This window comes from Mirounga leonina, unplaced genomic scaffold (genome assembly GCF_011800145.1).
Source record: "Mirounga leonina isolate KUSES-001 unplaced genomic scaffold, KU_Mleo_1.0 Mir_154, whole genome shotgun sequence".
NCBI lineage: Eukaryota > Metazoa > Chordata > Mammalia > Carnivora > Phocidae > Mirounga > Mirounga leonina.
In genome coordinates this window covers 46,056,754-46,075,258 of record NW_023270389.1, presented here as the reverse complement: position 1 = coordinate 46,075,258, position 18,505 = coordinate 46,056,754, and the positions used below count along the sequence as shown (strand labels likewise).

Sequence of the window (18,505 nt, the reverse complement as noted above, 5' to 3'; positions counted from 1 at the left end):
CAGGCTTCTTAGGGGTGGTGGGTGCAGGCTCTTTGGGAGTGGTGGGTACAGACTCCTTGGGGGTGGCAGCTATAGGCTCCTTGGGGGCTGTGGGTGCAGGTTCTTTGGGAGTGGTGGGTGCAGGCTCCTTGGTGGTGGGCGCAGGATCCTTGGGAGTGGTGGGAGCAGGCTTCTTGGGGGTGGTGGGTGTAGGCTCCTTGGTGGTGGGCGCAGGCTCCTTGGGAGTGGTAGGTGTAGGCCCCTTGGTGGTAGGTGCAGGCTTCTTGGGGGTAGTAGGAACAGGCTTCTTGAGGGTTGTGGGAGTGGGCTCCTTGGTGGTGGTGGGAGCAGGGGATTTGGTTGTAGTTTCAGCTTCGGGTGTAGATTTAACAGGAGCTTTGGATGTGGGTACAAAATCTTTAGGAGGTGTTTTTTCTGCATTTCTTGTCTCTTTAGTTGAAGTCTTCTCTTTTGTTCCACTTGAAGTCTCTTTGTTTGTTAAAAAAGCCTCTTTAGTTTCAACTGTTGCCTCCTTATTAGGTGTTGAAGGTGTCTCTTTGGATATATCAGAATTAGGTGGAAGACTGGGTTTAGGATTTATTGGTTTGCCTGTTGTAATCTTGGGAGATGTGGTAACTTTATTGTGTTGGGTAGTAGGAACGTCAGGAGTTGGGGTGAGCTTGATGTCACCATTGTCCAGTCCACTTCCAGCTTCATCTACAACTGGTGGTTCTGGGGTAGGTTTCTTTTTGGGAGTTCTTTCCTTCTTGTTATCTGTTACTAGAAAAAAATACATCTTTTATTTTTGAGTAGTTTTCTGTTGAATAGTGACCTAAAGATCCCATCCTTATCAACAAGCTATGTATCCCAAGCAAATTGCTAACCTGTAATATGTCTATTAACTTGTTATAAAATGGTAAATACTGAACTTATCTGATTGGCCTATTTTAGGGAATAATGAGAAGGGGTGAAAAGCACAAGTTAAAGTCTATACAATTAATGTATAGAAACAAGTGGCAGCTTTGAAATTACCAACATGATCAGTAACACTAATTCATCTCTCTGTGAATGCTCTTTGCCCCTCACTCTCTCCCTTCCTCTTATTTCACATTGTTCAGTGACCCGTACCCCCCCTGGAAACCTAGTTCCAACATCTTGTAGATTCACTGCACCAATTGCCTCAGAGACCTCTACAACTACACCCCGGGAATCTGTCCAGTCACCGCAATGGTCCCTACTGAGCTCTGTTTCCATACACATGGCTATTAGCTGCTCTCTTTCCTCGGCGCACCTAAACTCAGCAGCCCTGGCAATACAGAGAGATTAGGATGCCATGGCAGCAAAAGACCCTGTTCAACAGGATTTCTCATAGCAGCTACCCCACAGGTGAATTTCAGAGCCCAAAGAGCATATCAAGAGCTCATCACTGAGATGAGTTCCATTTAGCAAACATGTACTGCACTTCTATGGTGTGCAAGACTCTTTGGATGATTCAAAGACTATGTATTTGGCTATTCAGCCAGAGAAAAGGCTTCAGGGGAAATAACCACCACCCCAGAAATAGAGTTCTTCAAAACTCCAGTATCCAAAATTCAGTCTTTCCTGGAGAAAGAGAATATATTTTAGAATTTCAGGAAATAAAAGCAGAACAAAGGGGATCTCTTTTCAGAAGGTAACAGTGTAATCTGTAGTGCATTCTCTACTACAAAAAAAAAAAAAATCAGCCAGATATGACATATAATTTATTAGAAAAATAATAAAAAGGAGCTGTAAAATATGGATAATAATATTGCCTTTCCCAGAGATGTGTATGAGACTTTAATGGATTAACATTTTAAAGCACTTAAAGCAGCACATAAGTGTTTGCAAAATAAAATAAAACTAAAGGAAAAATAACACAAGGAACATATAGAAAGAAGGAGAAGAAAGAAAAATGTATCAGGTGGACAGGAATTGAACTTGAAAACCATAAATGAGCATCTCTGGTGTCGTCCTGTGGTTCTAGAGCTGCTGCTCTAGCATCTTCTTATCCTTTGCTTTAAAGAATGGTTTCTTAGCTGCTTTGCACTAGTTTCCTATGGGAAGTTCTCATTAGTATCTCCTACAATAATTTTTACAAATCTGTACACGCCCCAAGTACTGAAATGTCCTCAAATCATTCTACCAACGTGCATTGCTTTTAGATAATTATTATTAATATGGCATTGATACAGTCTTTGATCTTTATCAATGCTCAAACCTTTGGGTTTCTTCTTTAATTCTTTATTAGCAGCTGAATTTTTGGAAGAGTTGATTTTCCGAATAGTTGAAGAGGAAGAGGAAGAGGAGGAAGACTCTTGATTTTCAGAAACAGAATGTTCTATAAATCAAATAAAAAGGTTGATCACACCAACTGTAATTTAAAGCAAAAAACCGCCAGTCCAAATGCAACAAGAAATAATGTTTACTGAGCTACAAATGTCTGTTTTGCTTTTATTTTATCAGTAATATGATCAACTGTTCTTTTAATTTGTCAGTAAAAAGCAAGGTAGTTACCTTATCACAGGTACTAGCAATATATTACTTTCTCTCAACTTTCCCCTCTCTCACAGAATCTAATTATTCTGCAGAAAATCACCTGAGATTTTTTTTTTTTCCAATGAGATGTATTTCTTCTGATTATTTTAACCGACACCCATGCTGGGTTCAGTTATAAGAAAAATAAATAGCTGATGGTTTATAATTTGGCTAAAGAAAAATAAATAGCTGAGGGTTTATAATTTGGCTTAAACTTAGACTTTAAACACATTTTAAAAAGTGTAATGAGCCTTTCAGGACTCACATGAGTCCCTTATTCTATGAAGAGTCTTATAAAAGTAGTCCACCTACAGCTTAGTCCCTCTCAAAAGCTTGTATTACATCTGTCATCTTCCTACCTTCTGTTATTTCCTCTGATTCTATCACTTTCTTAGTCATCTTCTTGTTTGGTGCTTTGGGTGAACGTTTGGTTGTTGATTTGATGGTTTGAGATGCTCCTGGAGGTGGAGGTGAAGTCTTTGAAGATGATGGTGTTGTGGGATTATGCACTGAGGCCAAGCAAGACAGGTGGATTAACATCTTGTTGACATTCATCAGCAGCTCTTAACTGTGAAAGGCACGGATGCATCTGGCTTCAAGAATCAATGCTGGTGAAAACCAGCGTAGGCATGCTCTTAGCCTAACACTAGTTACTCCAAAGCAATTAATTCTAAAGATGCATTGCTATAAAATATTGGTTCTGAGATTGTTATAAGTTATGACAAGAGGCAAAGGCTCAGGGGTCAGAAAACCTGAATTCCAGTCCTCGACCTGCAAGGTGCTATCCTTGTGACCTTGAGCAAATGAGCTAACCCCGTCTTGAACTTTGTTTTCTTGTCTGCAAATTGAGATGTTTATTCTAGATGATTTCTGAAGGTATTTCCCGGCCTAAACCATACTTGACTCTATCAGCTCCGTCCCTTATGCCAATCTTCTGTGATGATAGAAATAATTACTGCATGTGAGTGAAAGGTATTTGTGCTCTCAGGAAGAGAAATATAATAATTACATTTGTCCTGTTTTCATATTCATTTAAATCAAATGATGCCAATTCACCTTTTTTTTATAATTACAAAAGCTCTGCATGAATATTACTCTTGTAAAACGTTCACACCTTCACATTATGCTTTTCTCAAAATGTGTGGCCCTTCCCCAAGTTAAACAACCGTTAATGGTTTGGTGTGTATCTTTGAAACTTTTTCTGTCCCATCTGCCTACCCACCCTTTCTATGTCTAGAAGAGAAGTCATGGGACATGTTTTGATCGTTAGGAACCAGAAGAAAAGGAGAGGGACTTCTGAAAGATAAGAAAGCAGAGAACAGTGGGGAGGCTTTGAGTAGAGAGAGTTGTGATAAATCCTGCTGCTCTTACCGAACACCCCCTAGGAACTCTGGCCAGCGCAGTCTCCATGAGCTGACGACCGCACTCTTTCCTCTGTCTCTCCCACCAAATAGCTCAATTTGAGAAACAGTTCTGCCATACTAGCTAGTGATCTTGAGCCAAACAACCTCTTGGACTGTTTTCTCACCCACATTTGTTCAGTTCTCGAAATGTTACAATTTTGAGATACATAGATGCTTACAACAGTATCTATAGACCCCGAAACAACCTAAGGTGCCTGGTGAGATAGTTTGGCTGTTATTCTTTAAAAATGAAGTAGTGGGGGCGCCTGGGTGGCTCAGTCGGTTAAGAGGCTGCCTTCGGCTCAGGTCATGATCCCAGCGTCCTGGGATCGAGCCCCACATCGGGCTCCCTGCTCGGCGGGAAGCGTGCTTCTCCCTCTCCCACTCCCCCTGCTTGTGTTCCCTCTCTCGCTGTGTCTCTCTCTGTCAAATAAATAAATCTTTAAAAAAAAAAAAAATGAAGTAGTGAAGCTCTGGGTGGTTCCATTCTTTTCAGTGGAAACCCGGACTGTCTTAATGAATTCTGTAAATGAAGCATGACCTTCATCAATTTTCTTCGTTTAGCATAAGCCTCGGGTAATCTGACCCACCACCTAGTAGCATAAAGCACTGTCTTTATTAACATGTCCTTGCAATGCTTCATCACTCTCTAACCATCCTCCCTCCCCACCCATCCTCTGCCCAAAATAAAGTCTTAGTTTTTTGTCTCACAGCCAAAACAATTATCAGGGCACTGAGTAAATATGTATCCTTCATCCTGAGATCCTTCTCTGAGAGCTGCAGGAACCCGGCAGAGTTTTTGATTATATGGGTGTTGTCTCCATCATTTCTGGAATGCTGTCCAATGAAAACATTGAACAGTTAAGAAATAGCCCTCAACTATGCTGACTAACAGTTTTTTACCCTATTTCTCCACTGTTCCAAAGAAGCAGGACGTACAGCCTTGTTTAAATGAAATGATAAGATTATGCAAGCAATGCTTATTGTCACCTTTACCTCCACAAATATTGTTGTTTTAAAAGTAGAATTTAAGAGTAAACATTTGGTTAAAAAAAAGGAATTTGTTATTTTTTTTAAGTATTTTTTTTTATTTTTTGGAAAATCTGAAGAGTTTTATTGTACTCTCAGAGTACTCCTTCAGGACCTATAATCTCAGAGTACTCCTTGAGGACCATAACCAGAGAAGAGGATTTTAAAATGGGACAATATCCCTTTTTATCTATTCTATCACACACAGGGATTTAGATAGAGATGACCATGGACTGCAGAGATGGGAAGAGACGGACAACAGATGGTTAACAACTTCTTGGTAGGTTTGCCTATAAATTTAATGTGTTTAACTCCTAAGTTGACTAGTTCAGAGAAGCCAAAAGTGTCATTCGGTCCTTCAATATACACGCAAAAACACAGCTAGCCCAAAGGACCCCCAACTGTGGGGTCAGCACCATTAGGATGAGACAAGAAATCACTGAGTAAGCTGGTTGCTGTTGACTTCACCTGAAATTGGACCACACCTGAGGAAAAAGCACATACACTCGGCCCCTATCCTCTCTGTTCCCCAACCAGCAATCTCTGATGCTCCTGGAGCCCGGCAGAGCCAGGCGTGCTGTTGGAAGAGGCATTCCTTCTTTAATTCATTCTTGGTGAAGCAAAATTAATACAGAGTGGCTTGTGTTAGTAAAATCAAGTCCCTAGATGGAGTGCATACTAGACATTATCAGCAAAGCTAAGGTAGGTGCGCAGGTCTGGCCGCACTGAGAGGTGCTGATTGGCATCATGATGCTTACCTTTTCCACAAAATTCCTCATAATCAGGACAGCACTTGCCATACTTCTTACAATCTGAGTCACAGTCACACTCCCTCCCTCTTGCAAAGGACTCGAAGCAGCGGCCTTTACAGGAAAGCTCTACCCAGAGCAAAACAAAACATTACAGATTATTGACTACGCAGTCACACCCATGTACTGATAGCCATTTCCCACCTGATAGCTGACTAGAGTTCCAAAAGTGCATTTCTGAGTCTTTCATTTGGGATTTGGAAAATAGGTAGTTTTCCAAGTGGAGAAGTCAAGAAAGAAATATGATGACTCAGAGAAGTTTTCTTGCCCTTCAAGGCTCTGAGAAACACCCCGGTGCTGTCATTCCACATATGTACAGTGGAAAGGTGGGAACCCTTCATATGAAATCCTCCATCCTCTTCACCTTGCACCACTGCTTTGTAGTTGATGTTTATTAAATGAACGTTCAGACCTCACAACAATATCCCAAAGAGCTGGCTTAATATAGATGGGTCCCTGTTTAGGCTCAAAAATCACTTATAATGCAGAGACTTTGATTATGACGAACTGAGCAAGGTGTAGAGTTGGAAGATTTCAGCCTAATCCCATAGCCTAGATTATGCCTGCTCATGCCAAAACAAGCCTTGGCTAGAGGCACAGTAACTTACCAAGGCCTATTTGAAATGATCACCTTGTACGACACATAACTGTACAGCAATATATTTATCAACCTCACCTATAAATTCTAAAGTGCACATAACTCTGAACCACTTTTAATTGTAATTTTCAAAAGTTGGAGATTGAAATGTCCCTGTGTTAAGAAAATGATCCAAAAGTGTTTAAGGGAAATACCACTGATAATTTAAAATTCAGACCCTTTGGGTTTTAACTGAAATTTCTCATGAAACACTAATGCTTCGTATTTAAAGTGCCCTTTTTTGGGTACTTTAGAAACATATCAAAAAGTCCAACAGTCGGTAAGATTATTTTATATCCATGGATTCTTTTGATGAAACTATTGAAGGACCCCAACACTAAGCAATTACATCTTTGATTTACTTAATGACTCCCGAGTCACAGTATTCTCTACATTTTACTTGGGACTAGTCAACCACCTTGTGCACCTGACAGATTTCCAGGCTCCCCTCCCCACCCTCCTTCCCCCACCCCGCCAGGCCCGAGCTCTGACACCATCCTTAGGTACAGCACGCTGCAACACGTATGCGAGGAAGGGAAAGGCACTTGAGCAAAGAGAAGCGCAAGAGTGTGGAAACAGGTGCAAGGGGACCCACAGAACAGTGTTGCAGGATAGGGGAGACACTAGCTGTCAGGACTTACCCACGGTGCAGACTTTCTTGAAATCAGGGCAGCACTCCATGTAGTGTTGACATTTATAATCACAGTTGCAGGCGGCATCTCTAGAATACCCTTCCCCACATCTCCCTGCACAGCTTGGTAAATCTAAAATTATACAATACTAGCGTGTAAACATGGCCAAACCGCATCACGGGAAGGAAGAGATCTACTGAGAAGGATAAAGCCACTTGGCGAGGGAGAATTTTATCAATCGGAAAAGTTCGGGAATGATGGGTAGCAATGGGTCCTGCTGAACTTAGCCTGACGGCTTATGTGACCTTGATCGTGCCACTTTATTCTTCACTAGACTGAGAAGATAAATACACTTTTGAAAATCAGGCAAAGTTAAGGGCTTTGCAGAAAGCCGGTAACATTCCTGGGGGAGGGGTAGCAGCTAGGGCTCTCCTGAGGCTGCCGCTAATGAGGACCAGCTGACATTTCTTCAGCATCTCTGTGCTGGGCACTGAGTTATACGTTATCTCTAATGTTTATGAAAATGTTGCCAGGAGAGTATCAGTAGCCCCTTTTGAGAGATAAGGAAGCTGAAACAGAGACTTTAATTAATAGCTCAGGGACACCCAGTGAATAGTTCCAGGATATATGTATTACAGGTCAATTAGTACCTATTAATTATTCATACTGACCTCTTTCACTCTCAGAAGTATCCTGATTTGCATAATACATTATGTGGTCACCTAGAATTTGAACTCTGAAATCTCTGATTCTAAAGCCCACACTTTTCCCACCCAATCACACTGCGTCTCATCTCTCATGTTGAGTTTAAAGCAAGCTGGTTATGCCAGCAAAAACTTCCCTCGGCTTCCTCTTCTTCTTATTCATGAGGATAACTGCGTTCTTTAAATGTTGAGGAAGTCAGATGCTTGCAACCACAGCTACAGTGAGTGCAAAATAGGTAACTGTTCAAAAGCATCTGGGCATGAATATAAAGGTCAGAGTTATTTTGGGTTAAACAAAAAAAAATACAAACAAAAGTGTCATGATCCTCAAACGTATTTTGAAGAATCACTTGGAAAACACCTTCCTGAGAGAATAACCACAAAGATGTAACAATGGAATCTGTCTCTGGAATAGAGACGGTCAGGTGCAATGTCCTAAAGCCGAACAGGGAAGTTGAAACACACTGGAAAAATCTCAAAATAATGAGTCCGGGAAAGTGAAAGTCTTCATGTGCAAAGAAGAGAGTAAATATTAGGACAAGCTTCACAACTTCTTGCGTACACATGTGCACAATACATACAAAAATGCATATATAGTGTATGTATATAAATACATATATATAAAGGAAAAAGAATGAGAAGAAGTTGAAAAGGCAAGACAAGCAGACAACACAACATTAAAGGCTACTCTTTTCTAGTTAGCAGACTTCTGAAATAGGAAATCAATTATCTTTGTAGGAAGAGCAATTATTTTCATAGATAGCTTAGGAAATGCTCTCAGTGTTGTGAGCCTTATAACACTATCACCAGAGAGCAGAGGAGTCCAGAGATGGCGTGGTGGCCATCATTCCTTATTAAATATTCACATTTGCTTTCACCTGTTTTTGCGTCTTATCTAAGTGATTCTGAAGCTATGTCCATGGCAGGCAGTTATCTCTCATGCTTAGGCTGGTGGGAATTTTAACTATTTTCTTGGAAGTGTCTATTTTATGAATACAATTTCACCATAACAATCACGCACCTAGATTTTTCTTCTCTCCGGTTTTGCTTGTCAAAGAAACAAAAAAGGAAAAGAAAATCCAACACTTGGTATTACTGTCACTCATCAACCTTGATTGCATGCTAGAGACCTCGGCTAAGGTGACTGTATTGAATGTATCTTAACATTCTCTAAAATGAATAACAAGAACTGTTCATTCAGGACTGCCTGTTTTTGGAAAACTGGAATAGTTCAATATCATAATATATGACATGTGTGCGAATGTAAGTCATATCTGGATGACTAGTCCTTGTAAGAAAGACAGAAATTTCAAGATTAATACAAGGCCGTTTGAAACTTTGTAAATGTTCATTGTAATATTATACTTAGTTCTACATGATGCCAAAATAAGTCATCAATAATTTATGTGATGTAAAAGACTAGTTAAATTTATTGTAAACATGGAAGCAAAAATTACATGTTATTTCAACATTGTTCTTTTCGGTTTGTCTGATGATACTCCATCACACTAGCATAGTTTTATCCTGTGTCTGTATTTTGTTGAACTTTTGGAAGAACCATAAAAATATAACAATGTAACAATGGAAGAACTGCACAGAAATTATTCTATAGAAAAGCTCAAAACTTGAAAGATTTCATAAGACATGAGAAAAACGTGAGAATTCCAAAATGCTTATAAATATGCCATATCTGCTTCACGTAACTTTAAAATTGTACATTAACCTCAAACAAATATATGTCTTGAGAAATCTATTTCTTTTGTTGTAGTAATAGTCAACACAGAATGATGAGCCACAGCTGTTAAATAAAAGTCTTTTTGATGGTTAAGATACCTTGAGAAGAAACTTGCTGAATCAAGAAAACAGAAAGCAGCAGCAAGTACATGGAAAGTATTTTCCACTCCATGGCTGTTTCCAGGTACCGAGCGCTCACTGCAAAGAAAAGAAAAAGTATCAAAAAACTGCTCTTTAGTCTCATTAGTTTATGCCTGTGTCACTTACCGTGTTTCAGTAACTTTTAAAAGGCGATTTAATGATAAAACCATCCCACTCTTGAAACAAGACTTTTAAAGATAATCAGCCTTAATTCTATCATAAGTATTTCACCATTAGATTTAATCTTATGCAGAAGAAATCGTCGAGTCACCATCTCAATCACGTTACTGTCCATTTTAATACTTCCGAATTCCCCCCAAAAGGAAAACAACCTTATCTCAACACTATTTAAATTATAGCATATACTTACAGTGCGAGGTTTAAATTCCAGCTTGGGGAGAAATAAATAAATAAATAAATAACCAACTTCAGTAAAATGTGATTTAACAAACGCAGAAGTGACCCTTCCAACTTTCCCTCAACTCTCCGTATAAATTTGTGAGCTTCCAACAGGTGGATTGCATAGCTGTGGTCCTTCTCAAAACTTTCCTGCTACTGTCCTTATAAATCTTTTTCAAACTCCTTGACTAAAGCCTATCCCTATTGAATTGAAAGCACATTTAATTCCACGAGGCAAGTTAACTTTGACACTTACCCGTAAAAGCAGTAATGAGTTTTTCCAGTGTCCTGGAAGGTCTTATATATCAGTGCAAATATATTGGGATGAGCCAGTTAGTCCAAAGGTTAGACAGAATCAACAGTGACAACCTATGAAATCAAACTTTCCTCATTTGTTGGAAGAGGGCCCAGATAGCTAGGCTTAGGCAACATCTGAAAAACACTTCCATTAAGAAAAATGACTACTACAAAATAAATTTAGGATTATTGGCCAAAACACACTTCTAATTTCTGAGTGAAATGAACAAATTGTCCTGAGATGGTAAATAGTTCTGACAAGTCTTGACCAGCATATCAAAGCAGCCGTGTCAAAGTAGTCAAATACTGGTATCACTTCTTGCTTTTATTGTTCCCCCCCAGCTAAATCTAGCAAAGAGTGATTTTGAAACTTACCTACTATTAGTTTGTGGCGTAAATTTTCTTAAATCAAAAGTCCATTTCTTGAGTGTTTGCATTTTCACTGAGCACAGAAAAAATGCTCTACATTGCCCCAAGGTGGATGGTCCTACTCTGTGTATTTTCTAGCTTCCTTTACCCTGTAAAACCCTGCTTCGAAAGTGTAGATTTCTCCCTTAGCCCCTTTATTTAAGCACAGCAGTGTTTGGGAATGGTCTTTTAAATTACTAATTTAGCCTCCTTACCCCAGAAAATGTGAACTGTCATCTTGCAGAGCTAGGTCAGCTCTGCTCAAGGTTTTACCTCAGCTTGATATGAAATGTTCCTGTTAAAATCCTATCTCCCGGGGCCTGACCATGGTTTTGGCTCAGGTTATGATCTCAGGGTCATGGGATCGAGCCCCTCATCAGGCTCTGCGCTCAGCATGGAGTCTACTTGAGATTCTCTCTCTTCGTCCTCTGCCCCTCATGCATGTGCTGTCTCTCTGGAATAAATAAATCTTTAAGGAAAAAAAAAATCCTATCTACCTGCATAAGGCCTGGCTTGTGTACTACTACCTCCCTGAAACCTTCCCGGATCAACCCCAGCCACATCCAGAATCATAGTCAACAAAGGAACTGCCTTTTACGGCAATTATCTGTTTATCTGTCTCCTGCCCACTCCCCCAGGCCGCAGACTGTGGTTTCCCCAAGGACAACCAACACCTGTTCCTTCCTTCTGTTGCCAACATGTAGTCCAGTGCTTTACTGAAGTTGTGCGTTTACCGCGTGCTCGTCCAACCAAATGGTCATATTCCACGGTGTAGTGGGTATTTGGTAGGTACTGCGTTTAAGTAGCACAAAATGCCTTTAAGTTAAATATAATCCTCCACATTTTACAAATAAAATGAAGACCCACAAATAAAAAAATCTCTGACCCATCGAGGATACATAAGGAGTAGGGGCCAGAGCCAAGATTTGAACCGTGTCTTTTCATTTCAAGTTCCCCCATGTTTCTACAAACTGAGGGTTGCTTGAGGGGAGGCGGTTGGGGGGATGGGGTAAGTGGGTGATGGGCACTAAGGAGGGCACTGGGTATTGTATGCAACTGATGAATCACTGAATTCTATCTCTGAAACTAATAGTATATGTTAATTAAATTGAATTTAAATAAATAAATAAATAAATAAATAATAAATAAAGTTGCCTCATGTCTCTACTATTTCCAGCCCCTTCTGGTCAAAGCCATTACTCAGTCCTTAATCATAGTACTAACTTTTACTCCTTCATGTGTATATGTGGGTTTATGAGATTGTGACCTTTGTTAAGACAGATTATAACATAAGCATCTCTTTTGTTACCACAGTGCTTATTTTGGGCTAAATCTATCGTGTAATAGGAAAAGTTTAGAGACTGTCTGCTCACCTCTAAATATTTAATCTCCTTCCTCTGGGAACCACCCCTCCATCGTTAGGGGAATTTCCCTTGTAGCCACTTGAACACCTGTGATTTCGACACACCCAGCATAGCTGATAGGATTAGGGATAGAAACCTCAAATAAATTGGGCCAATATGTTTTCCTACCCTGGAAATTTGGAATTGTGATTCAAACATGACAAGATGCCTCCTTGCTTTGTATTGTTACAGCAGACTCCCCCTTTGAGGCCGAAGCTGGCCAAAGATGCTTTGTGCTACTTAAAATCACTAATCAATACAGAGAAGAGGTACAAAAGATCCTGTTGGATGTAACTGAACCAAATTCTATTCATTCTTAGCTTTCCTGAGGCCAAGAGGGGGAAGCTAGCTTTGTAACTTTTTCAAGTCAGACCTTTACAGAGTTCCCTTGTTATTTGTTCAAAATGCTGGGGATACTATGAATTTCAGCAATACATATACACACAGACACATATTTTTAAAATATAAATTGCTTTCTGATTATTGCCTTTTAGAACTATCTGCATTATCACTTTTCTTCTTTGGACAAATTCTTGTAATGATGGCAAATGACATTCTTTTTTTTTTTTTTTTTTTTTTTTAAGATTTTATTCATTTATTTGAGACAGAGAGAATGAGAGACAGAGAGCATGAGAGGGAGGAGGGTCACAGGGAGAAGCAGACTCCCTGCCGAGCAGGGAGCCCGATGCGGGACTTGATCCGGGGACTCCAGGATCATGACCTGAGCCAAAGGCAGTCGCTTAACCAACTGAGCCACCCAGGCGCCCCAGCAAATGACATTCTTAACTTGACTGAAAAATCTGCTTCAGAAACACTTGGTTCTTAAGCCCAGGTTTTATTCTAAAGTTGAAAACTGACAAATAAAGCAAAACACACATGCACAATGATGACCAATCATAACTTTAAACATATCCATTAACACAGTCTCATTTTCATCAACTACGTTTTCTCTGCATAATAAAGCATGGTAAAGAAAGAAAACCTTCATTAAATGCCAAATTCCTGAGGTATAACTTATCAATACCTGATTTGCATAATTCTATTGGGTAATGAGGCTATCTGAGGAAGTAAAGTTTGTCCTTAAGGCATGGAAGCATTTTAATTTTATCTACTAACTATATCTTCATAAACTGTACTAAATGCATCCTTCTGTGAATATTAGGCCATTTAACCTTCCTTACTAATGACTTAACAATCATTCCATTAGGTTATAGGTACCCCCTTTGAGATTTCTTTTCTCATTGAAGGTATTTTTTTTTTTTTTTAGCATTCACTTAAACCTCATTTAACTGGGACAAAAATTATCCTAGGATTGGTTTCTGGTAGGGGGAGTTGGGGAGAGGTGAGGAAAGAGAGATGGAGAGGACTTAAGTAATACTGGATCCCATACTCGTCTTCTAGAGAGGACCTCCGCACAGTTCGTCCTCATAAACATCAGTTTCGGTACCTGGCAGCCATACAGCGAGGCCTTCAGAAAACACTCGAGGGTGCTTAGGGGTATTTGCTCTTCATTAAATGATCCCAGACTGCTGTGCCTTCTCCCTGCGGTGTTCTGTCTCCATCCCTGCCGTTAGCTATCACTTCGCCCTGTAGCCAGTGTGTCTGTTCCTAATGGCTTCTCTCCATCTTTCCACATTTTTGATGTGTTTCATTTTCTTCCAGCAGCAGCGTAGGAAAAACTGAAGCATGCCAGGGGAAAACCACAGATGCAAGCTTGCTCTTTATTGCCCTAATTTTGTTCACAATGCTGTTAGAGCACTCTGGAAGTGGAATAACTCATTCTCTTCTCCTATAGAATAGTCCCCAGGATTTGGAGACTCATTCTGTCTGTCCTGCTCATGGCATTTTCACATACTGGGAAGGGGTGTGGCTTTCTTTCTGGATGTTGATCCAAAATCTGACGTTAGGTAAGAAAAGTATTATTGCATTTGCTCTTGAAGAGTGCAGCCGTCTGATAATTGCTCCCGATTTTTTCTAGCTTTTTCTACCTGCCCAGCTAGAGATTACATGGCCCAGCTTCCTTTTCAGTTATGTGTGGCCCGGTGACTGAATTTTCTCCTATGAAAAGTGACTAGAAGAGATAGGTGCAACTCCCCCCCCCCCCCATTTTCCTAACAGAAAATCGCTTCCTCTGGACTTCTTGTTTTCCTCTGTTCTTCCCAGACTGGAAGGCAGACTTCAGAGACCAGACTTGATCACGCAGACGAGGATGGCAGCCTAAGGTATAGTACCGTTATGGAACACACAGGCACTCCCTTTCCCGGGACTAGTCAAGAGAGTTGCATACAAGGAAATAAATCTCCATTTTATCTGGACAACTCTAATTTGGGGTCTTTTCATTACACCAATTGAGATATTACTCTAACATAGAAATCTTATGAAATTCCCAAATATTTAAGGGAGTGTATTCTAAAAGTTGATTTGGATACTGTACAACAATGCAAAGAATGAACTACTGGTAATAAACTACTGATATGGGAAAGAAAGAGGTAAACTCTTTTCACTTGCAGATGACATAATTGTGTATGCAGAAAATCCTAAGGAATCCACAAAAAGCTGTAAAAATTAATGAATTTAGCAAGATCACAGGATAGGTGAATGTTGAGCCACGCATGAAATTAGATGCACTGCCCCTACTGAATGTTTTGAGAATAGGAGTTCATTTATTTGTTCATTCATTCAATTCTTTTGATGAGCAAGCAGTGCTCACTACATATCGGCTCTATGTAAATTGCTGGAGATACATAGATTACATCGATGTGCAAGGTAGAGCCCCTGGTCCTAAGAGATTTTGGTCAGGGAGCCAGACATTTAAACCAATAGTTTAAATAATATATGGAAATGAGGAGGCAATGTGGCAAACAGCTAAAATTGGGCTTTGGCATCAGTCAGACCATTGTTCAAATCTCAGCCTCATCTTCTGCTGGTGGGCTTATACAACTCTCTTGACTTATCTAGTCCTCGGTTTCCTTATCTGCAAAGTGGGAGCAATCATTCCAATTATTATTTGGCACTGCAGAGATGCATCAGAGGTAAGAGAGAATTACATTGAATAGTAGTGACATGTGCTCAATAAATCGTAGGTATTATGATTGTGGTTATGGTTATGATTCAAGAGTTGTACCCCAACTGCTATGGAAACCTGGATGAGCAAGTGTTAACTCCACCCAAGGAATTCTTCACAGAAGGATGACATGTAATCTGGAGTCTCCTATGTCTGGGACCAGGGGCAGTAGACAAAGACCATAACAGTAGGCAAAATGATATAGCTTCTCTTTTTCATTCTTCTTGCCTATTTTGCTTTTTAGCCCTTGAGAAGCTGACTTCTTGCATGGAACTGAACTGTAGAAGATAAAACAATGACCGTATAATCATCCTAATACAGGCTTTTTCCAATGGACCATTTTAGTAACTTACTAACAATAGAGAATGTGTGGAGAATTTACGGTGTTACATGGTGCATATGCGTGAGTGTATTGAGTCTCACAGTGTTCTTATGAGATAATTATTAGTATTAAACCCATTCTACTTTTGAGATAGTAATTTGCATAAAATCACAAAACTAGACAACCAATAGATGGCAAAGTAAGGATTTTAACTCAGGCCTGTGTGACTACAAAGCCCATGATTTTAACCAGTTCCATGCCCCACATGCTATAATATGCAGGGTTAATCACTCTTTTCTTTGTACCCCTACCTAACTATATTTGTATTTCTCAATGGGCATTTCACGCTTAATATCCATCTTTCTCACTAGGTCATAAGCTTCTTCAGGTTCCAGAGGACTTACATCTTATTCATTTTGTAGCCTTTTTCACAGCTGGTGTAGTTTCTTTTTGTACATGATTTGTATCTATATTTGCTTGTTCAAATCAACTTCAGTTTACCATTTTTCTTCTAATGGCCACTTTGCCCTCCTTTCTGTTTTCTAGCTCTTATCACTATAGCATTTCGATCATTCCAGTCTACCTTACCTGGATTCCGGAATTCAAGGGAGCATACTCTGTGATAGTTCAGACAAAATCATTACAAATTTATTTTCCAGTAGCTAACAACATGACTAATTTTCCCATAACTATTTAAGTGTGTGAAAATGAATTGGGGTGCTATAATAACTCAGGGTGACAAATATACTTGAGAATTGGGAAATTTGGAGAGTGAGAGCAACGTCTGGGTGTGGTTTAAGAACCACAGATAGGTGGGACAGGAGGGAAGTCTCCCAAGAGACCGTGTGGAGGACATTTCATGAGTCATTCCAAAGCAGGAACACCAGGCTCTTTAAAGATATTGAGTATCATGCAGTTTTGGCCGATCCATACAACATTGCATAATCATCCTTGTAAAATCCCTTTCCCTGCCATGGTGGCTAATTTCTGTCAAAAGGATTAAGAAGCAGGATATTTGCAATGACTTGCTCCATTGAAACTTTATTAAGCCTGATATGGAAAACCCAATCAGAAACTTAAAATAAGACAACATGTCTCCCCTCTCTTGATCCTTTTTGCTGATCCTGTATGAACTTTGACATCAGAGGATCTTTACACCTCTGGGGGCTCCAGAGATGTTGGTTGAATGAATTAATGAATACATATGACTTGTAATGTTAGCCCTCATTCTGCCTTTCCCCAGGATTAGGAAGGGAGGCCTTGGTATTTACAAACCCCAGGGTTGTTTGTGTGTCAATTAGACCTCAAGAGTAAAGGGACAGAGAAAGGAGGTGAAACACATGGTTATTTATTTGTCCTTTCATTTGTACTCTGCTCTTTCTCCAAAGGAAACATTTATGGCAGGGGCATTGATGGAGACCAGATCTTCTGTTTCCCCAAATCCTCCTTGAAGTAGGGTAGTGAAGAGCTGTGTCCTTTATGGAGGTGAACTCAAGGCCATAGTTGTGCACCCCGCCAAGACTCTTATCAGGCTTGGACAACACTCCCACCAAGCCGTGCACATTTACTGAGTACTGACTAGGTACCAGGCACTTAGTCTCATTAGAGCTAAACAAACATAAATAAAAACAAAACCAGACAAAATAGCGAAGTAGGTTTTATTATTATTCTCTTTTTAGATAAAGACAGTTCGCTAACTTTTCCTGTGGAAATGGTGGGAGCAATTTACACAATCTATAGAAGTAGATTTCTTTTTTTTTTTTTAAAGATTTTATTTATTTATTTGACAGAGAGAGAGACAGTGAGAGCAGGAACACAAGCAGGGGGAGTGGGAGAGGGAGAAGCAGACTTCCTGCCGAGCAGGGAGCCCGATGTGGGACTCGATCCCAGGATCCTGGGATCATAACCTGAGCCGAAGGCAGACGCTTAACGACTGAGCCACCCAGGCGCCCCAGAAGTAGATTTCTTTTAATATTACATTCCAAGTTCTAACACTGCATGACTCTGGATCTTTAAAACATTTTCCCCTTTATAAGATAGAGGTGTCTTCCTCCTTCATAGATGGGCTGTCATAATGAATTCAGCAGAATATGACAAGTATTCTAAGCCCCTAGTTTTCTTTTTTATCTAATTATAAAAATATGTTAATTGATGAAAAAAAAAAACTTTAGCTATAATTTTCCTACCCTAACACAACTACTTACATTCCTATGTACTCTTCTTGAATTTGTCCCTATGCAATTAAAATTTTATATATAAATATGTTCAAGATCAATAATTTATAGTTTTAATTTTTTTTTACTTATTGAATTAGCAAACATACTTACAGAATTATCCTGTTAATTCTTGTATAATACTCTATGTACCATAATTTAATTTCATTCAGCTGTTTGTCTTTGTAAGGCCATTTTTTGGCTGTTTTTTAATAAAAATGTGCATTTAGCTTTTTTCTCCATTAAAGAAAATTGAGGGCTCTATGCAGAAAATATAGGTCACTTGTACTTTTTTGTATTTTTGGAGGTTAGAAGAGGAAGTCATAGAAACAGTCTGAGCTTCAGCTGCATAAATTTAAGCTTTGGGTTCCAAAGAAAATTTTTATATCCTGCAGCCTATAATTAGCTGTTCCCCCAAAACTTTGTGTACTACATTATGGAGTCTCCTCTCTCAGTGGCCAGTGTGTAATTCCAGTCTGTTTAAAAGAAATAGCTTCCCCTTCTCCTGATTTCTATACACTCCCTGGCTCTATATAGCTGTATATACTATACTTCTTTGGGTATATTTGTCCTTAAATCTGTCTGATTAACTATACAAATGAGATTGAGCATGCTTTCATAATAAAATTGAATTTAGTAAATATCAGTAGAATATCCTTAGGGTCAATCTTTCTATTTTGTCTTCACAATTATTATTTTAAATAATGATATTTCATTTCAAACTTTATTTAACTATAGTCTACTATTGACCTCTATACAAGTTGTTCCAGTTCTT

The 18,505-nt window shown here is 39.4% G+C and overlaps 2 protein-coding genes across 2 annotated transcripts in view; one reads left to right on the top strand and one right to left on the bottom strand.

Annotated features, from left to right (window-relative positions):
- The window catches only part of TPR (translocated promoter region, nuclear basket protein), a 78,312-nt gene extending 72,865 nt beyond the window's left edge, over positions 1 to 5,447 (top strand). Inside the window, exon 51 of the mRNA XM_035010679.1 lies at positions 5,176 to 5,447. Coding sequence (XP_034866570.1) covers positions 5,176 to 5,183 — 8 coding nt within the window. The 3' untranslated portion in view covers positions 5,184 to 5,447. The remainder of the gene's footprint in view (positions 1 to 5,175) is intronic.
- The window catches only part of PRG4 (proteoglycan 4), a 16,009-nt gene extending 5,469 nt beyond the window's left edge, over positions 1 to 10,540 (bottom strand). The window contains 7 exon segments of the mRNA XM_035010683.1: positions 2 to 759; positions 2,219 to 2,338; positions 2,895 to 3,044; positions 5,726 to 5,845; positions 7,055 to 7,177; positions 9,583 to 9,681; positions 10,280 to 10,540. Of these exon segments, the coding sequence (XP_034866574.1) occupies positions 2 to 759; positions 2,219 to 2,338; positions 2,895 to 3,044; positions 5,726 to 5,845; positions 7,055 to 7,177; positions 9,583 to 9,655 (1,344 nt within the window). The 5' untranslated portion in view covers positions 9,656 to 9,681; positions 10,280 to 10,540.
- Between the last annotated feature and the right edge of the window lie 7,965 nt (positions 10,541 to 18,505).